This window comes from Sciurus carolinensis, chromosome 1, assembly GCF_902686445.1.
Source record: "Sciurus carolinensis chromosome 1, mSciCar1.2, whole genome shotgun sequence".
NCBI classification, from domain to species: domain Eukaryota; kingdom Metazoa; phylum Chordata; class Mammalia; order Rodentia; family Sciuridae; genus Sciurus; species Sciurus carolinensis.
The window spans coordinates 177,695,669-177,717,038 of NC_062213.1; the positions used below are offsets into that span (position 1 = coordinate 177,695,669).

The 21,370-nt window shown below is 49.6% G+C and overlaps 2 protein-coding genes across 2 annotated transcripts; one reads left to right on the forward strand and one right to left on the reverse strand.

The window, feature by feature from the left end:
- The first annotated feature begins 5,982 nt into the window (after nucleotides 1–5,982).
- Guca2a (guanylate cyclase activator 2A) lies at nucleotides 5,983–8,040 on the forward strand. Its single transcript, XM_047525042.1, has 3 exons — nucleotides 5,983–6,198; nucleotides 7,139–7,325; nucleotides 7,782–8,040. The coding sequence occupies exons 1-3, from the start codon at nucleotides 6,124–6,126 to the stop codon at nucleotides 7,844–7,846; spliced, it is 327 nt and encodes a 108-aa protein (XP_047380998.1). The 5' UTR covers nucleotides 5,983–6,123; the 3' UTR covers nucleotides 7,847–8,040.
- Nucleotides 8,041–18,616: 10,576 nt separating this feature from the next.
- On the reverse strand, nucleotides 18,617–20,205 carry Guca2b (guanylate cyclase activator 2B). The gene is made up of 3 exons (XM_047538312.1): nucleotides 20,085–20,205; nucleotides 19,497–19,683; nucleotides 18,617–18,813 (listed from the first exon to the last, which is right to left on the reverse strand). The coding sequence occupies exons 1-3, from the start codon at nucleotides 20,172–20,174 to the stop codon at nucleotides 18,752–18,754; spliced, it is 339 nt and encodes a 112-aa protein (XP_047394268.1). The 5' UTR covers nucleotides 20,175–20,205; the 3' UTR covers nucleotides 18,617–18,751.
- Between the last annotated feature and the right edge of the window lie 1,165 nt (nucleotides 20,206–21,370).

The following is a 21,370-nucleotide window of genomic DNA, read 5'->3' on the forward strand; positions in this document are numbered from 1 at the left end:
TCTCATGGTTGTGTGATTGTGTCTGACTGGGTATGTGGTTGTGGAGACTGTTCTCATGGTTGTGTGATTGTGTCTCACTGGGTACATGGTTGTGCAGCCTGTGTGACTGTGCCTGGGACTTGGTCTCTCTGTGCTCAGAAGTTGCAGACAGGAGACAGCTCCTCACTCAGATTCGGTGGCTTGTTAGTCTCTTTCTCCTCTTCCAAGGCCCCATATCCAGGGAGAACTTGCCTGGATCATCTGACTTCTCAGACTCCGGCAGAGTGAGGTCTAGCAAGTCTCATAGTCTTTCTGTTCTCCATCACATTCCTGGCTTGTCCCTGTCACTCCTCCTCCTGACTTCATCCCTTTGAGCTGGATTCCTTGGCAGCCCCTACTCTGCCCCATCCCCAGTTTCCTTACCTACCAGAGGTTGGTCAGATGTGTTACCCAGCTCAGGGGCCAGCATGTTTCCTTCAGGGCCCAAGGGCCAGCACAATACCTGAGGCAGTGGAAAGAATGTAGACTTTGAATCAGAAGGACCTAGAACTTCATGTGGGCAAGACACTGCCCTCCCTCCCTCATCCAGATAGTGGGTGCCATACCTCAAGTTGGCATGGAGAAGGCAAGTGGAGAGCAGCCTGCCAGGTGCCAGCCTGCGGGAGGCCCAAGAACTGTCTTCTCTTTATCTGCTGCCATGTTGTAAGACCAGTTGACTCTCCTGCCCCAGCAGCCTTCTACCCTCCCCTTCCCTTCTTGTCAGTCTTTTCTCAATACCCCTGCCAAGGTGGTCTTTCTAAATCACACTCTGCCATGATCTTATCCTGCTTCAAAGCTTCCTGTGGCTTCCTGCCATCACCGGATAAGGGGCAAATGCCTGAGCCAGTTTTCTTCTTTCTTCTTTCTTCTCCTCCTCCTTCTCCTCCTCCTCCCTCCTCCTTCCTCTTCTCTTTTTTTTCCCCCCCTTTTGTGGGACTGGAATTGAACTTGGGGCTATTCTACCACTGAGCTACACCCCAGCCCTCTTACTTATTTATTTATTTATTTTTAATTTTGAGACAGGGACTTCTAAGTTACGGAGACTGGTCTTGAACTTGCTGTCCTCCTGCCTCAGCCTCCTGAGTCATTGGGATTACAGGCCTGCACCACGCCGCTGGTTCTGAGCTGGTGTTCAAAACTCCCTCTGGATGCTGCTCTGGACCCACTGCTTCACCCCCAGCCAGCCTCGTTCCCTCTTTGTCTCCTAAATCCAAATCTTCCTGCTGGTCAAGTCTGCTTCATACCCTGTCCTGACTGGCAAGCATTCTCTGACAGGGCCCAGGGGACCTGCAGCCCCCAGTATGCTCCCCCCAGAGCCTCTCATGAAGCCTGCCCATGTCCTATCTGCCAGTCAACCATGGGCTCTGGGAGGTCCCCTCTGGGACACATGGAGGGCTCTTGAGAGGTTGGATAGGTGATGGCCGATGGCTTGGGGTGGGGAGGAGGAGGCAGCTGCCAAGTGGGAGCATATGGTGAATGGAGCACCCCACCACCTCACCCTGGCGGGGCACAGGGGATGAGACTGCTGTGCAAACAGGCAGACACACCCTCTGTCCACTCTGCATATGCCCCCCAGGTCATCAAGGGAAAGAGCCGACCCACCTGGGGCCTGAGGGGCAGGGAGGAGTCCCTCCATGTGAACCTAGACTTGGGCTCTGACTGACAGGCCTTAAGTCCCAACTGCCATCCACTTGGTGTGACACTGAGCACTCTTCTCCTAAGAGCCTCAGTTTCTTCCTCTGTACAGTGGACATCATTGACCTACCTCACAGGGTTTGACTCAGTGGCCACTCCTTTCTTGTTCTTCCCTGGAGGGGCAAAAAAAATGCCAGTTTTGTACCAGAAAGACAGGATAGGAGGTATGGTATTGGATTGAGTAGAATCTTGGTTTGTCTTTGAAATTGGGGAGAACTGGGTTCTGTTCCAAAATTTATAGCTATGTGACCACAGCTGCTACCAAGTCCACCTGACAACGAATCTGAAAAATCGTGCCTTCCTCTGGGCTGAGGTAGGCTACGCGCGTGTCTAGACTTGCACTCTCTGGTGGCCAGGTGACCTTCTGCAGTGTACAACCAATACAACCATCTGTACCTGCAGCCACATAGGCGCTTTGGGGATAGTCAGTGTTTAAACCCTCTGAGCCCCTGAGCTTCAGTTTACCCATCTATAAAATGGAGTTATACAGTTACTTCTTAAGTATTCCCAGAACTGTTACTAGGTTTACATCCATTGTAATGTCTACCTCAGGCAGGCCTGGGTTCCCATAGGAACCAGAGATTGTTACACCCTTAAAACACATTTATAAGTTTTAAAGGTGAGGCTGTGAAATATGAACCACACCCAGAGCAGGACTGGAGTCTCCAGGCCCCTACCTGGGCTGTTCCAGGCCTTTCTGCTAAGATTAGCTTAGGCTGCTAGGTCGAGGGAAGAGGAGCCGGGCCCAGAAGCGCTGAGCCAAACTGGACCCAATTCTCATGGGCACAGAGGAACCATGACAAGGTCACTCACATAAGTGTCGACCTGTTGGCCACAAGAATGGCATTGGCCTCCTCCCAGGGCAGGGCTTCCCTGACAGTAGGCAAAGCCCACAGTTTGCTGCAGTGTGTGGGAGGTGGGTCTGGTTTCCACAGCTGACAAGCACCTAGCTCAGAGCCTGGCACAGAGTGAGTCCTGATCAGTGTTAACCGTCATCGTTAATGTGACTCTGACAGTGGCTGCAACCTTGCTGACTCCAGAAGGACCTGCGGCCCCCAATGAGCACCCTGTATGAGCATGGGGGCCTCCACTCAGGTGCTGCTTTTGGCCCCTCACAGGCCTGGTGAGGGGCATGCCGGGAAGAGCATAGAGGCCACTGGAGCGCAGAGGAAGGGTGGTCTTAACCCCGGCTCGCAGGGGCCTGGTTGGGCTTGGTTAGGAAAGTTCTAGAAGAGTTGAAATTTGCAATTTCCCCAATTCTCAGAGGTTGAAACTGAGGCCCAGAAAAGTCACACAGATTTTAAATAGTGGAACTGGATTTAGTTCAGGGCTGCCTGGCTCCAAAGCCTGAGCTCAGACCTCCGGGTATGGTCCCTGCTTCCTCGTCCCCTCCTGGGGACTCCTTTGGAATCCTGGTTGAATGGTGAGGAGCTCCGCAGCGGTCTGCTCATGGTGACCCTGAGTGCTGGGCAAGGCTGCCTGGCTTTCCTCCAGAGGTTTGGGCAGCTTCTGGTTCAGTGGAGAGGCAGGAGTGGAGGGGACACGGCCTGGGAAACCACAGAGGAGCAAGAGTTTGCCAGAAACGGTGGTCTTGGGATGTAAGAAAGCCAAACAGCCCCAGATTTGCCTCCTGTCCACAGGAATGATGAAGAGTGTGGGTTGCTGGGGACCAAGGACTCAGGACTCAGGGTGTGGGACCTAGAAAGCTTGGGGTTCTGGGAAGATCCCCAATATCTAGCTTCTAACAGCCTCAGTGGAGGCTGAGATCCTATGTCCCCTGGAGAGGAGGGAGGGGGCCTGAATTCACAGCTGGTACCAGGCTGGGGAGGGGACCTGGGGGGCCAGAGAAGAAGAGCTGGTTCCCATTTCCCAGTACAGATGTCAGAGGTGGGTTGGGTTGGGCAGGACCCAAAGGGCTGAGGCCTAGGAGCTACTTCCTCTTTCCCACCAAGGAGCAATGTCACTCCCACAGTCCCTGACCCCTCCTCCCTGCGCTATTCCAGGCCAGTCCTGGCCAGGGGGCTGTGGGAAGAAGAGGCATCAGGAACCAAAGTCCCCTCCCCTTACCCCAACCTGCTGTGCCTTAGGAGGGGACAGAGGCTGAAGAACCAAAGTGAGTCAGAGAATCCACCCAAGCCCCATCCTTGAGGCCAAATCAAATCCCAGTGCAGCTTTCCTTCACATGTAATCCCAGACCCAACCCCAATCATAAACCCAGCCCAACCACACCTCCGCCTTCAACTGCAAATCAACTCCAGTCCCAACCCTACAGGAGCCCTAACAAACCTCACAGCAACCTCCGCATGAGTGAGTCTCCACATCAGACCAATCCTAACTGGGCCCCCAATTCCAAACCTAACCCTAGCACTGCCCTGTTCCCAGCCTAACCCTGACCCTAATCCAAACCCCAGTTCAAACCCCAACATGGACTCCCATCCCCAACTGCTACAGCAGTCTCACCCTAACTCAGCCGCAGGGCCGACCCCCCGCCTAAAGCTGTCGTCCTTAATCCCACAGGTCCGGCCAGCCTGAGTGTTCCTGATGCTCATCCCCTTCAGGCACCCCTGTCAGTCCCAGTGGCATTGCTGGCCTTGCCTCCAACCCAGCTCCCTCCAGACCCCTACCCTGTGCTTAGCTCACAGAGGCCACTGCACAAGTAGACCTCTGCAGGCACACACGCGCGCACACCACACACCTTAGCGTGTGCAGACATACGTGCATACACAGACACACAAACCTACACAGACACCCCGAAGCGTGCAGATTCACACACCGTGGCACACATACACATCCCAGTGGACACACACACAACCTGACATACATAGACACATACACCCCAACATTCATGCACACACACCTCAGCATATACACAAACATACACATGACCTCTGTGACCCACACTTTCACGCACACACACCTTTCAGGGTACACATGCATGTTGGCATGCACAATACACACCCACGTTGATGTGAATGCATGCACTTGGGTGTACACAGAAACACACACACACACACACACACACCAGCAAGGGGAGGGAGGTCCAGCAGAGCTCCGAGGTGGATCAAATATTTCCTGGCCCTCCCTGAGGGCCCTGTGTGGTTCCCTGCTCCAGGGACTCTGCTCCCTCCAGCCTCTTCTTCAAGGCGGCCGCTCAGCAGATCCGGGATTCCTGCCCCACCTCCTCCCTTGGCACCTAGCCAGGATGTGGAGCAGCACAATGGGAGCTCGGAGCCACCTTCTCCCCTGTGCAGGGTGCTCACCGGGGATCACAGAATGAGCACGCACTGCGGGGCAGGCTCAGTCCCAAGGGATCAGATTGGGGGTGCACAGGACACATCAAGCAGTCCCACCCTGTACCGCCTGTGGAAGGGCAGCAATCCCATCAGGAGGAGATCGGGTGAGGGCACTCTGAGGCTGCAGGGCCGGCAGGATCAAGGGGCCAGCACAGGAAGAGACAGGTTGTAGCTTAGGCAGGTGACACAGAGCGGGCAGTGGGGACCAGGATCTGCCGCTGATAACGGTGTAACCAATGACCCTCTGCTGAGTGCTTCCTGTGTACCAGGCATTGGGCTAGACATTGAAAGCCTCATCTAACCCTCAAAACCTTAACACCGGCCCACAAGGTAGGTATTCTTATTGGTCCCTACAAAGGACACTGGGACAATTAGAGTCAGGAAAGGTCTAATCTGCCCAGGTCACACACATCCAAATGGGGCAGTAGGTACATTCAAACACAAGCCTGGGGGTGGCAGAGCCGAGCCCCTCCTTAGTCCAAGACCTCAGATGGGCCATTTAGTCATTACGCCCCAACCACTCCCCTTCCCAGGCCGACTTACATTTCCCTGAATATCCTCGGCCTCTCTTACCTCCCTGCTTGTCCCAGAAACAACGCCCTCTGCACGAAATGACCCTCTACCCCATCCCACCTCAGAGAGGCCCCCCACCCCAGCCCCATTCTCCTGGCCTCAGTGCTGGTACCACCTCCTTGGGAAACACTCCTAAACTGCCCGTCCCTGTTGTGAGGTGGCCCCTCCCTGCACCCCACCCCCATCGTAGCCCTGTTGCCCCCACCCTAATGGCCCTGAGTGTCGTCAATGTCTGGGTCCCGGCTTTCCTCCTCAAGGGTAGGGCTGGGTCTGCAGGCCCCACCCCACAGCACAGGGCCCGACTCAGTCTGCCTGTGGGTCAAAGTGGTGCCCTGGGAGGGGCCGGGGCTCTGCCAGGCCCGGGTTGATCTCTTATCTCCCAGGGCTGCCTTGAACCTTATCTGATGAGGCCTGACAGGCAGCAGATGAGACACTGACACAAGCTCAGGGTTATTCAGTAACCCTGACCTCTTTAAAAGCCCCACTGTTTGCTGTGACAGCCAGACGGGCTGCTCCTCAGGCCAGGGCTGAGAGAACTGCTGCCATGAACACCTTCCTGCTCTCGGCGCTGTGCCTCCTGGGAGCCTGGGCCGCTCTGGCAGGGGGCGTCACGGTGCAGGTAAGCCCCATCCCTACCTGGCCCCTGAGAGCGCACACTGTCCTTGGGGCTGGAGTGGAGGTGTGATTCGAGGCTTGCACTTCCTTGGGGAGCCCCCTTCCCAGTCCTGCCAGACACACATACCTTTCGCTTCAAACCTGGAGCAGAAAGAACCCAGGTAGGAGAGAAAACGGTGTGAGAGAGGTGAGTGATGGGATGCCCGCCAGTAACGGTGCCTCCCCAGGTTTCTCGCTGAGGCCCCACCAGCACCCTGGGAGGAGATTGTCTGTAGCTCCGTTTTACAGGGGAAGGAAACTGAGCCCCAGAGAAGTTCTATAAAAGAGGTGTCAGCTGAGAAATGAAAAAGCTGGATTCAAACCCAGGTCTTGCTCTGCAGTCCTGTGCTCAGCTGGAGCATCCATCTGGAACTGTGAGGACACTCCAGAGGTCCAGCTGGATGGTTGTGACTACCTGGGACGGTGCCAAGCAGGGTGGCATCCAGTTGGGGGTTCTGCTTGCTATGAGAGACTCCTAGAGTCTCTTAAAAAAAAAAAAAAAAAAACCAGGCTGCGGGCTGGAGATGGGGGCCCAGTGAGCAGCCGTACGTCTCTGGCAGGGGAAGGCAGCCTGTGCATGGCTGTGTGGAGCTAGGGTGCCTGAGTCCCCCTGCTCCTCTCCCTAAAATCAGCGCACCAACTCCTCCTCAGGCGCCTGCTGTGTCCCCCGTGCTCTGTGTCCATTTTCTTCATTACTCATAAGAGCAAGCTGAACCTGAGGCCTCCTGAGTGGCCAGGGTCTCAGAGCAAAGCCAGCAGTGCAGGCGCCAGCTCTTACCCCTACTGGCCCACTGGAGCGTCTCTTTCCCAGGCACACCACTCACGTGCCACGGAGCTGCGACTGCAGGGTTGGGGTCACGCCAGGAAGCTGCAGCCTGCCCTCACGCTCCGGCTGTCTTTCTCAGGATGGAGACTTCTCCTTTCCCCTGGAGTCAGTGAAGAAACTTAAAGACCTCCAGGATTTCCCAGAGCCTAAGATTGGGAACCGCAGGAACCTTGTGGCTCCCGCGCTCTGTAGCCACTCCGCGTTCCCAGAAGAACTCAGGCCTGTCTGCAAGGAGCCCAACGCGGAGGAGATCCTGCAGAGGCTGGGTGAGCGGCCTCCTCTGGGAAGGCTGGGCTGGGGAATTCTCTGACCGATGGGGATTCTCTTGAGGAAGAGAAGTTCTATGGTTGGGGTTCGGAGAAGAGGCTGGGTTCTAATTGGTGGGTCTGTTGGGCTCGCTGCTATGATTAGTTCCAAGTTGTCACTGACAAGACATAGGAAGATCTTGTTCAGACGGAAGGGTTGGTAGGTAGTGCTGAGTGCCCCCACGGCTGGTCCTAGTGTTAGCTCCTTTCTGGGTAGAAGCTCCACTCTGATTGGACAGTTCCAGTGGTCCACATGCCCTGTTTTGGATGGAAAGTCCTGCGTGGGTCAGAGAGGCCAGGCTTGTCAGGCCTCTCCTGGGGACTGGGGTAGCTGATGTCCAAGCTGTGGCTGGAGGGAGGCAGGGGCCTCGCGGGAGGGAAAGCTGGCTCTCATCAGGCCCCATCTCTCCTGTCCAGAGGCCATCGCTCAGGACCCGAGCACATGTGAGATCTGTGCCTACGCTGCCTGTGCTGGATGCTAGGGTGCTCGCTGCGCTCTCCCCAACCCTGCAGGGAAGCCCTTTCTCCTGCTGGCAGGGTGGCCTGTGATATGTCCACTCCTAGCTGCACAATGTGCCCTGCCCCAGAATTGGGGTGGGGGTGGGGTGTGAGGAGAGAGCAGCCCAGAGAGGGGCTGGGGGGCTGGAGATCCAGTCAACACTTGGCCAATAAACCAGATTCCAGAGTCCTTCTGGTGTTGCCTTCATTCCTTGCCTCGCCCACAAGTCTAGCCATCATCCAGGTTTGTGGATGCCTATCCTACCCTGGGAAACTCGGGGTTTAGCTTGCCAAAGTGGAAGGACCCCATTCTCCCTGCTAAGCTATCCCCTGCTTGGGACTGCCACCACACACAGGTACAGAGGGGACATGAATCTCTAGACCATCACTTCGGAGTATGGAACCACTGCTGTTCTTTCACAACTCCTGGGAGTGCCAAAATCACAAAGCCACATGTGGGCACGGGGACCTGTCTGAACTGGCTAGGATGGCCTACACAGCTGGCTGATCTATGAGATCAGTGTCAAGCTCTTTATATTCAAGGCACCCAGACTCGGCTCCCTCTGACTGCCCTCACCATCTATGGCCATCTCCTTTGCTCTCCTCACCTCTGCCCTGACCCTCTTCCTGCACCCCTGTGCAGGTGAACTGCTGTCGCTCCCGCCAGCAAGAACGACCCGGAGACGTGATGGGTGGCAAACTTCCCTATTAACAGCTGATTCTTCTTTTTATTTCTTCCTCTTTCTGGGAAGTTATTGTCACTTATATAGGTTATATCAACTAATTAGAATATTTACGATATGTGGGGAAAAGATAGACGTATATGGGTATAACTTGAAGCACCTAAGAATCACGCAAGAATCATGCAGAGGCCTTGACCAATTACTGAGACTTCCTCAAGGTGAAGTTAGTTGTATACGTGCAGAATAGCAGTTTTTCAACTGCACTGGCAGCTTGCCAGGCGCCATCTTGGCCAGGCTCCACCTAGGGCCAGGGGTCCTTACGCAACCCCGACAGTTCCCCCTTTTTTCTTTTAAAAGAAAAGCTCGGGACCAAGCCTGTCTTAGGCGGAGTGGTCAACTACCGTCCTTACCCGTCATCGGATAACTGCAGAGCATGCTACAGCTCCTGTCTTAGGTCGGTACGGAGTTACCTACTACCTTACCCATCTGGTCAATGGTCCAGCCTCGCGAGCCACACTTGTGGGGAGCTGCCGGCCTCTAGGGCAGCCATGGCCTGATGGAAGATGATACGATCTCTCGCTTGACTCTGACGCACACGCATGATAGTGCGTGAGAGGAAGATAACAGCAATGATCATAAGCATGCATAATGCTCCCATACCAGCCCACTGCTTAATAAAACTGAAAGAGGAGGATAACCAATTTAACACTTCAGACATTGGAGCTACATCAACTCTAGTAGCATTAAGGCTAACAATTTGAGATCTAAGAATAGCAGTAAGATTATCAAATTCATAAGACCAGTTGGTACGTAGCTGAGCAGACAAGATTCTAGACAAATTTGCTGCATAGCTGAAGTTATGATAAGCTATGGGTGTAACACAAAGTCCTCTTAGGTGATAAATGCATCCTACGCTTAACAGTTCCTGCAAAATGTCCATTTGTTCTTGAAGTAAGTCCACTCGCTGGTTCATAAGGAGTATGCCTGCTGTTAGATGTTGGTTTAGGGTCTCTTTAGTCTGTAAGGCTGCAGCTATATTTTCGGCCAAGTGATTGACTGCTGTTGCTGTAGGTATGGCAGTTGCTAGTGCTGCTGTTGCAGAAACCACTATTGCAGTGACCATAGCCGCTGTGATGTCAAATTCTCTCCTGTTTCTTGATAGTAACACTGGCAATTTTGCATCTGTAACAGAGACTGGGACTGGTAGGAAGGTAGGAACACACATTAAGTCTGCCAGCAGGAACCTAGAAGCATTTTAGCACAAATCTAAAGTACAATTGAAAGAAGCAGTTGTTTTGTTACATAGTTGAACTGTTCCTCCTAAGAGACTAAAAAGAGGTAGTAAGTTAGTTTATTCCGTGGAAACACACAAACTGAGCCACAGCTCCAGTAAAGCACCGAGTTACCCTTATTACCCAGAGTTAAAAAACCCCAAACAAAGAGACAAAGAGAAAGTTTATCTTTAGGGGACCTGAAGGTCTCCTCTATTCCCCCTTTTTGTTTATAAAGAACATTTTTGAGGGTGAGATGTGTATGTTCAACAATACCTTGTTTTTGTGGGTTATAAGGTACATCTGTGGTTAGAGTTATTTTAATTTTAGTGAGGAATTGGTTCTTACCAATTTTAGTTTTTAAAGAAAAATTTAGACTTTATAACGTAGTACAATCTTTAACAGTTGTTTAACCATAATTGTATAAACCCCTATTTTTAAGACAATTGTTCTAAAGAATAAAACTTAAGAGACACAAAGTTAAGAGTAATTTAGTGTTTCTAAGAAATCCTTGTCATTTTACCATGTCATTTTACCCTATAGATTGAACTTTGGCTTATATCAGAACATTAGTATTTTACCTTAGGAAAAACCTTAAATAGCTTTAGCTGTTTTACATACACACAACCAACTTAGTTACACACAGACTTGTTGAAACTTGCCCTTTGTTACACACAGACTTTTTTATCCAGAAACATTTTCTTTTACCTTTTACTAAATATATTTTTATACCCAGAACCTTTTATTTATTTATTTATTTATTTTTATCTGTTGACACCTTTTTGTTCACATTTTGAAACAACTCTTATGAAATTTCTGAATTTAGATAAATCACCCTATTTTAATAAGATTAAATATTTTGTTGTTTATAGTACCCTTAATTGAAACACAGTTGAAACTTTTGGGACCCTTTATATATAGAATTCCACTTGTTAGGACATAACTTTTAGTAACCTTGTTTTTAGTTTAGTGATGGCACAAAGCAAGTTTAACCCCTTTTTATTTACCAACCTATGAAAACACCAATAATGTTTAAGTATGATACCCCATGGAATTTGAGGAGTTAAAAGTACTTGATGTTATTTAACAATTAGCATTTTAACTTTGTAAATTAACCAGACGTCTCTACAAACACATTTGAGTAATCCCATACATGTTAACTCCAATTTATTTATTTTATAAAAACCAAGATATCAGACAAGTGTCCTGAACAGGATCTGCTGCCTCTTTCCTGTTGAAGAAAAGTCCTAGAAGCAATTGATATTAGACATTGTTTAACATTAACATTTCATTAGTTTGACCACCTGGAAACTTGCAAGTTATTTTTAAAAATATTTTACTTTTATTAGTTTACCCAATTTAAATTGAACCTTTTTAAATCATGTGAATAAAAGTATTTGGATCCATTTTTAAATTTTAATTTTAAGAGCTCTCAGTTTTGATGCAGATAAGACATAACACCAGACAGTACGACATACAAATAACACAAAATCAAAGGCCTTGTAATTTATAGGTAAATGTTCATTGCAATGAAACAGCTGTTTAAAAAACTTCAGTTGAATAAAAATAGAACTGATCAAAAATAAAATCATTAACCTAGGTATGTAGGATCAAAATTATGAGCTCAAAAATACAGCATTAAAGAAAAAACAAAACAAGAATCCTGAAGAATAAGTTAGTTTTTTGTAGCGGCCCAGGAGTTAAAACGGACATTTTTTTTTTTTTTTCTTCTTTTCTTCTTATCTTTAGGTTACCCCCCTTTTCTCCTTGAGACGCTGTAGTTACATTCCAATGTGGCAGGGGGAGGGAGGATCACCCAGGACTTTTTAACCCCTTTTTTGCCTGGTTGAGAAATCAGGTTAGGTTTGAATGCAGAAAATCAGAAAACATTATTTTTTACTACTTTTAAGGAATGGAGCTGCTGAGCTCTCTGCCTAGGGGGACCCTCCCCTAAACTGATTTTTCTCTTTGTGCTCTGTTTGTGGTTTTATTTGTACTTTCTCCCTTTTTTTTTTTTTTTTTTTTTTTTTTTTTTTTTTTTTTTCCCACTGCGCCACTGCATATTTTTGTAAGCTCAACTCTTTTGAGTAACTCTTTTTTTTTTTTTTTTTTGTAACGCCTTTTTTTTTTTTTTTTTTGTCTTCTAGCTGCTGCCCTATGCCCTCCAATTCCCTTAATGCCTGTTGACTAATTGAACCAGCTTGAGAACACTTTGTTTCTTTACTAATTTTATTTAACTCCATCTCTGAGAGTCCCTCTTCGCTCTCATCAGAATCTGACTGAGCGCTAACAGAGCCCTTTTGTGACTCTTCTTTTACCTTTTCTAACACTTCCTCTCCCTGCGCAACTGCCTTTTGTAAAGCCTCCCGAGGGGAACGCAAACAAGTTCTGACTAATGACCAAACTGCTAACGTCCCTGGGAGCGTTACCGGACAGCGCTTTAAATCTTCCCCCGGGTGTTCCCACTGTGGGATAGTTAACAATCCTTCTTCCAGAAACCAAGGTGAAATCTCCTCTACCTGCTTTAAAAATGCCCAAGCAGTTTGTCTTTAAGGAAGTGCCGTTAGCTTTAAGAATTTCTTTCAAGGGACCTTCCATTCTATATCTAGCAACCTCGTTCCCCATTTTTTGAGGAAACTTTCACCTCTCGTTCCTAGGAACTTTATCACAATCACAATATTATCGTCTCTAGGAAACCTCCCTGTCCACTGACAGATCTGGGTGCACACTTTCACCGATCCGTTGCTCACCTCACTCACCTCTCCGCGGCACGTAAGATTCCCGGGGCTTCAGCACCACTTGTCGCTCCCGCCAGCAAGAACGACCCGGAGACGTGATGGGTGGCAAACTTCCCTATTAACAGCTGATTCTTCTTTTTATTTCTTCCTCTTTCTGGGAAGTTATTGTCACTTATATAGGTTATATCAACTAATTAGAATATTTACGATATGTGGGGAAAAGATAGACGTATATGGGTATAACTTGAAGCACCTAAGAATCACGCAAGAATCATGCAGAGGCCTTGACCAATTACTGAGACTTCCTCAAGGTGAAGTTAGTTGTATACGTGCAGAATAGCAGTTTTTCAACTGCACTGGCAGCTTGCCAGGCGCCATCTTGGCCAGGCTCCACCTAGGGCCAGGGGTCCTTACGCAACCCCGACAAACTGCCCAGGCTCCAAGGCAGCCCTCCATGGCCTCTCCTCAAGCTGTCTCGTTGATTGCCCCAACAAGAGTCCTAGGGCTCCCACTCTGTCCTTGGTGCTCCCTGTGCACTTTGATTTCCCACGCTCCTTGCACGACTCTGTCTACCCTGTTGTGCTGTGTCTGGGGAAGTCTCTCCAGTCCCACGCAGGGTGAAGTCTGCCCACATGACCATCACAGGGGATAGGCCAGGGCAGGGGGGAAGCTAGCACAAGGTGGTTCCAGCCCTGGGCTCCAGACCCGAGCCCTCAACATGCTATGTGACCTTAGAAAAGGAAGTAAGGCCAGTTAGTGAAGGGAGAGGGAACAAGGAAAGAGATCACCAGGGTCTTCCTTGGGTTGCAGGGTAGAGAGGAAGTGCCACAGAGACATTCAGGTCGGATTCCCATGATCTGTGGTATTCAGCGGATGACATCTCTTCTAGCTGAGGTCAGGGTAGCCTTTGTGAAATATGTTTTCATTAGCCCTTGAGGATTTACATCCGAATGGATGGAACTTTAAAACCAATGTAGAAGAGGAAGGAAGAGAAATTTCCAGAAGGTGAGGATGGTGGACTCACATACACACAGAGGTACTGGAATAGTTCTGCCCTGACAGTGTGGAGCCTGGGAGGCAGTCAGGATTGGGTTTGAGCCTGAACATGTCATTCACGAGCTGTGTGTCCCTCTCTGAAACTTGGTTTCCTCATCTGGAAATGAGGATGAGAACAGATCCTGCCTCCCAAGGTGGCTGGGAGAGTTGATGAGATGTGTGGTGGGTAGAACCATTTAATGCTTGAACTCTGGAGTCAGACTCTCTGGCAATTAATCCTGGCTTTGCTTGTTATAGTTGTGTGACATTGGGTAGTTTACTCCTCAGTTTCCTTGTCTCTAAAATGGGATAGCAAGAATCCCTGTTTTATGGAGTTGAGTGAAGATGAGATGAAGTAATACTGGAAAAGTTTTTAAAACTCCATCAATCTTCAGCAACCAACAGGTCAAAGAAGAAATTAAGAGGAAAACTGAAAGATATCTTCGGACATACAAAAATAAAAACACCAAATACCAAAAATTATGGGGTGTAGCAAAAGCAGTTCAAAGAGGGAAGTTTATGGCACTAAATTCCTACATAGAAAAAGATTTCAAATAAGCAATCTAATATTACACCTTGAGGAACTAGAATAATAGCTACTAGTAAAGAAGAACTTCTACTAACTTAGACCAAAATTAGTAGAAGGAAGGAAATAATAAAATCAGAATAGAAGTAAATGAAATAGACTAGAAAAACAATAGAAAAATTAACAAAACCAAGTTAATCTTTAGAAAGATGAAAAAATTGACAAACCTTTAGCTAGACTTAGGAGGGAAAAAAGGAAGAAGACTCATAAAAAATATCAAAAGCTTTTCTTCTAAGATCAGGACTAAAACAAGGATGCCCATTCTTCTTACTTCTTTTCAACATAGTAATGAAAATTCTAGCAAGAGAAATTAGGTCAGAAAAAAAAATAAATAAAAGGCATGCAACTCAGAAAAGAAGAAGTTGAATTGTCTCTGTAGAAGACCTGATCTTATATACAGAAAACCCCAAAGACTTCACCAAAAAAAAAAAAAAACAAAAACAAAAACCTTCTTAGAACTAGTAGACAAGTTGCACATACAAAAATTAACATACAAAAATCAATAGCATTGCTTGGTGCGGTGGTGCACACCTATAATACTAGTGGTTTTGGAGGCGGAGGCAGGAGGATTGCAAATTCAAAGCCAGCCTCAGCAATTCAGTGAGACCCTAAGTAACTTAGCAAGATCCTATCTCTAAATAAAATATAAAAAAGGGCTGGGGACATGGCTCAGTAGTTAAGTGCTCCTGGGTTCAATCCATGGTACCAAGAACAACAACAACAACAACAACAAAAATCAGTAGCATTTCTATATGTTAACAATGAATTATCCAGAGCAGTAAGAATGAAGGAAAGAAGGACTGTGTAGAGGGAAAAGAGGGGTGGGAGGGGTGGGAGGGGTGGGAGGGGTGGGGGGGAGGGGAAAAATATAATAAACATCATTACCCTATGTAAACGTAAAAAAAAAAAAAAAAAAAAACAATGAATTATCCAAAAAAACAAATCAAGGAAATACTATTTACAACAACAAAACCTAGGAATAATTTAAGAAAGGAGGCAAAAGAATTGTGCACTGAAAAATACAAAATATTAATGAAGGAAATTGAAAACATCAATAAATGGAAAGATATCCCATGTTGATGGATTGAAAGAATTAATATTTTGAAACTGTCCATACTACCAAAAGCAATCTACAGAGTCAGTGCAATCCTTATCAAAATTCCAATGACATTTTTCACTGAAATAGAAAAAAAAAATCCTGAAATTCATATGGATGCACAGAAGACCCACAAAAGTCAAGGAATCTCAAGCAAAAAAAACAAAAAAACAAAAAACAACCAAAACTGGATGTATCACATTATCTGATCTCAAAATTTACAAAACTATAGTAATAAAAATGGCATAATACTGATCAACACACACACACACACCAAACATATGAACTAATGAAACAGAATAGAGTCTAGAAATAAGTCTACAACTGATCTTTGACAGAAGTACCAAAATCACATAATAATTGTCTAATAAATTGTTCTAGAAAAACTTGAACTGGATATCCATATGCAGGAGAATAATTTCATTCCATATACAAAAATCAACTCAAATGGATAAAAAAAGACTTAAGTATAAGACCTGAATTGTAGAACTACCAGAAGAAAAGATAGGGAGGGGGGAAATTCTTGGCATTGGTTTTGAATATGACTCCAAAAACAAAGGCAACGAAACCAAAAACAGACAAACAGGATGGCATCAAAACAAAAAGGTTCTACAGAGCTAAGGAAATACTCCACAGAATAAGAGACACCTACGGAATGGAGAAAATGAGGGATTTTAGCCAGGAGACATAAGAACACAACTCAGTAACAAGAAAACCAGAAATCCAAAGTTAAAGTGGTCAAAGGACCTGAGAAGACATTTCTCAAAATAAGATAAATGAACTGCCATCAGGTACATGAAAAGGTACTCAATATCACCAATCGCTAGAGAAACGTTACTAAACCATGCGATACCACCTCACATCTTTAAGAATGGCATTATATATTCCTTTCATTCCAAAAGATAGCAAACGTTGGCAAGGATGTAGCAGAAAGAGACCCCTGTACCCTGTTGGTAGGAATGTAAATGAATGCAGCCATTAGCCCTGCAATGGTTGGGAAATCTTTCCTCTAATTAAAATGAGAACTACCATATGGATCCTGCAATTTCACTTCTGGGAAAAAGGTAAGAAATCAGTATGTCCAAAAGGTGTCTTCACTCTCATGTTCATTGCAGCTTCATTCACAATAGCCAAGGCGTGGAATGAAGAAAGTGTGGGACACACACACACACACACACACACACAATGGAGTGTGATTCAGCCTGTTATGGTTTGAATCTAGAAAGTCCCCCAAAGAGTCAGGGGTTGATGACTTTGTTCCCAGTGCAGCGATGTTCAGAGGTGGGGCCCCTGGCAAGTAATTGTATCATGACAGCTCTGACCTCAACTATCACAGATTAATAATTTGATGGCAATAGCAGGAGGTGTTGGAAACTGTAGACAGTGGGACCTGGTTGGAGGAAGTGGGTCACGGGGGTGTACCCTGGGAGGGTTTCTCTTATCCCTGGTCCCTTTTCCCCATTCTCCTTTTCAAGGCTGCTATGTAGTGTAGTTTTCCTCTGCCACACCCTTCCACCCTGATGTTCTATCTCAGAACCAGCCAACCATGGGCTGAAACCTCTGAAACCATGAGTCCAAATTAACCTTTCCTCCTAGATTGGGTATTTTGTTGACTAACACACAGCATTAAAAAAGAAAGCAAGCAAGCTTGATTGATTCTGTCATCCGAGATGGTATAGCTAAGCCTGCAGAAAACTGTGCTAAGTGAGACAAGCCAGGCGCAGAAAGTCGAACTCTGCATGGCCTCACTTCAGGTGGAAGCCACGAGAAATCTACCTCATCCATGCCAAGAGTAGAAGGGTGGTCACCAGGGACTGGAGTGGGGGAGGAGTTGGGGGCATTGTAAAAACAAGGAGGAAGAGGAGGGGGAGGGGAGGGGGAAAGGGAAAGGAAAACAAAGCTCTGCTGGGCCACTGAGAGTGCTTTGTGGGTGCTGCTGTTCTGTTTCCAGCAGCAGCACAGCCTTGTGCCTGTGCGTGAGGGATGCTCCATGTTCCCTTCACATCTCCACCAGGTGAGCTATAGGGAAGAGTGGCACTTGCATCCAGATGGTGTCTGGGCTCAAGTTAGACTTGAAAGGGGGAACTGGGGAGCCACAGCAAGATAAGGAGCATGGAGGGCCTACAGGTTACAAGGCCAAGAAGGAAGCTTTGGCCTGGCCTGAGTGATGGTAGAGGGTGAGAAGTAGGGGCCTAGATGGCTGCAGCAGGCCTTGCAAAGGGCCTCAGTCAGTCTCACCCCTGGAGGAGGGAGAGGAAGAGGCTGGAGCCTGGGAGGCTGCAATATTCATGAGAAGGACTGGGCAGTCAGGTTGGGCAGCTGACTAGGGAGTCACCTTGGCCTTGGGGAGCTTTTAGAGGTCCCTTGTATCTGGCTTCCCTCCTCCCTGGATGGAGGACAAGATGGAGTTCACTCTGGAAGGGCCCCACTACCAGAAATTCCCAGCACAGCTCTTGGCTTAACTGCTCCCAGGGACTCCTAGCATGGCCCCTGGCTTTAGCCAAGGCCCTGAAAGCTGGTGGGAGGTGGTGGTGACTGCACTGGTCCCTGCCTTCAGCATCATCGGCAGTGGGCTGGCAACACGGAAAGGCAGGGATGGCGGGGTCAGAACACAGACTGTGGCCCAGACATCCCGGGAAGAACCTGCTTGGCCACTTTGCCAAGTCTCTGGTCCCAGGCGGGCTCAGTATTTCTCTGTGCCTACTCTCCTGATGGGTAAAGGAGATGGGAGGAAACAACAGTATCTTCTTCACCTGCCCGTGGTGAGTTGCATGTGTCAAGAGTTTAATGGTGCCCAGGATATAGCAAATGCTCAATAAAGTTGGCTACTGTTGGTACTTCTTGGAGCCACTAGACTGGGGAGGGGAAGGGAAGGTCTTCCAGCTGGAGCTGGCCAGAAGGTCCCCAGGAGACCAAGAGCAGAGTGGGAGCTCAGGAAAGAGAGGATGAAGGCGAAGGCCACCAGCCAAGCCAGTCCTGTGGGCCTGGGAGGGGCACCCGGTGACCTGCCCCCATGCCTCCTCCCACTTGTCCTCACCTCCGTCAGGCATACAGAAGCTGGCTCTGAAGCTGGGGTCCTTGAGCTCAGCCTGGGGTCTCACAAGCCTGGGTTGCTCTGTGAGCTCATGTGACTCTCCACCTGAGCCTTGCTCCTTCATCTATGATATGGGGCTTAATGAATCAGCTCTTGGATTTTGGGAAGTTCTGCCTGTTATCTTCAGTCCAACCTTGCCCTCAGCCCTCTCAGCTTCCCAAGATGCTCCAATGGACAGACAGACACGTGGCTCTGTGTGAGTGGAGTGTTTATTCAGGAGCAGGGCTTCCTGGGGGGCAAACATCCCTCAACCTGGTGTCCCATTGCTTTGCACCTGATCCCGCTGCTCTGTCCTGGGAGGGCAGTGGTGACTGTGGCGGCCAGGAGCCTCTGCTTGAGTGTGGGGGCCAGGTGTCCAGGGTGAGCTCAGGGCCCCCAGGGCCAGCTCAGCGGCAGCCAGTGCAGGCGACATTCACACACAGCTCACAGTCATCGTTGGCAATGGTCCCTGAGCAGGGAAGAAAGACGGTCAGCTGAAGCTGAGCCTGAACCTGAACCAAGGTCACTGGGGAGCTGCTGGACGGACTGCAGAGAGGGCTGGGGGGGGGGGCTGGCATCTTCTTCACAGAGGAGGTGCAGGGACACCCAGAAGCAGAGCGAGGGCCTGGGTCCCCGTCCCAGGTGCTCCCCTTCCCAGCAGGGACTGGGCAGGGCACTCTGCTCTGCGTCCTTTTCTTGTCTGTTCCCTGGACACCTCAACCTTCCAAGGGTATTGAAGGAGAGAAGCAGGCAAAGAAGGGACATGCGTCCCGGCACAGAGCAGGCTCAGCAAAATGCCTGCCAGGCACTGTGCCCTGCCCTCTGCTGCCAGCTCAGCCACCACCTCCCCTTGGAAGCCTTTTGGACCCTTGTCCCAACAGATGTGGGGACTGTGCTCTTCCTCTGCTGCTTTCCACTCACTCTCTGTGTGTTTAGGTGTCTGTTCCCTGGGCTCTCCTCCCTCCGACCTGCGAAGGCCTGTCTCACTTGCTGTGTCCAGATGGGGGCAGCCCTGGGGAGGGGGGCTTGGGTACTTGAACCTCCCTCCCTGTAGCCATGGGAGCTTAACAGAAAGACCCTGTGGAGGAGGAGCCGGGGTGATGGAGGAAACAGAACGAGGGGAGGAAGACTGGCAGGGGTGGGGGCACCTACTCAAGGTCTTGAAGATGCTGGCAGCTTCCTGGGAGGTGCAGACTGGCTGGAGGTCCTGGGGCAGGGCTGGGTGGTGGCACACAGGGGGCAGGCGGCTCTGGGGTTGCAGGTGAGGGCTGGGCTCCCACTGCCCCTCCAGGTCACTCAGCTTCTTCACTGATTCCAGCTGGACCTGGAAGCCTCGGTACTGGGGGTGGACATTGGGGAGATGGGAGGGTGTCAGGCCTTGGACCAGGGGCAGGCACTTAGATCATGCAGGTCTTCTGGACCCTTCCCTGTCTTCATGCAAAGTCCAGGCCACATTCAAAGAGCAACCGGGGTGGAGGGAACAGCCCTTTGCACCCCACTAGGCCACTGGCTATGAGAGGCTGGCCAGGCCTACACAGGGCTTCGAAACACAGTGGGTCAAGTCATGGATGTTAGGAAGGTTCTAGACTGGCCACCTTCCTCTTCTCCATCTGAGCCTCAGCTCTGTCATCTGACATTCCCCTGGGGGGTCCTGGTTCTGGGACACCATCACTAACAGGTCACTGTCCTTGAACTGACATGGCAAATAATGCCAACTCTGAGTTGACCAGAGGAACTCACCTTGATGTGGACTGACTGTGTGCTCTGCAGCAGAAACAGGAGGACCACAGCTGCCCCCAGCAGGCGCCCCAACCCAGTTCTGCTGCCCATCTCTGTCCCTCTGTGTTCCAGCTGCCGCTGTTCACCTGGCTCCCACCTGCTTCCCTGGTTAGCAGCTCTTTATAGGCCAAGCTCTGGCGCCCTGGTCACTCATTAACTGGCCAGCTGGGGTGGGGCTGACAGAAGTTTGGCTCTCTGATAAGTCCAGCGCTGGTTCCCAGGACGGGGGTGATGAGGACAGGGAGCCCAGAGCACAGGGGACATGGCAGGGCTGTGTCAGCTGCCTGCCTGTGCTGGCTTCTCTGTGAAGGTCTTAGACCATCCTCCTCCATCGCTCCATGACACCTGTGGTAGTGCAAAGACTGGGGAACCATTTCACGGGGAAAGTAAGGCTCCTGCGATAGAGCAATTTGTCCCACTAAGTCACAGACCTAACGAATAGCAGAGCAGAGACTACAGCTAGGTGTTTCTGGCCCAGGTCAGATGCACAGAGACAGAAGGGCCAGGACAAGGTGGGTGCACACAGCACTAATGTCAGGGTTCTCCAGCACTGGCTCCTCAAGACCACCACCTCTCCCACTCCTCTCCCCAGCACTGTTGAAGGACCATCTTTCTGTCCCGGTCTTGCCCAGGCCTCTACCTGCTGTCTCCCACCTGTGCCTGGGTGCCCTTGGCTTTATGCAACCCATTGAACCTGCCTGTCCCTTTCAGAGAACCCAGCATGGTGGAAAGTGCTGGCCTTGCAGCTCTGTGATCTTGGAAACGTCTCATCAAGTTGGACAAACTGCCATTTCCTCCTCTATCAGTGGGCATAAAAGAACCCACGGCTTAAGGGTGCTGGGAGAGCGAGGGTGCAGCCCCCCGAGTCACCCTCGTGTCCTGGGTAGCACCCCCGTACAGGTTCCTGACTCTCACAACTGCCTTTTAGGCAACGGGGAACCCACTGCCTCAGTGGCCGAAGGTTGGGTCAGAGAGAAGAGGGCAAAGTCTGTAAGGGTGATATCGCCACAGCCAGATCAGGCAGCTATAAACAGTGGCTGGGCCAGGGCTCAGCTCTGCCAGGCACAGACTCTGGCAGGTGGCAGGCACCCCATGCACAGCCTTGGCTTGAAGCTCCCATGGCCCATCTTGGCATCTTGGTGGCTCCATCTTGGTGGCTAAAACTCACTCTGTGACACCAGCCTGGCTTGCGCATGCCTAATCCCTTGTCATGTTTTCGCTGATGTAGTCCATCTGCCAGAAAAGCC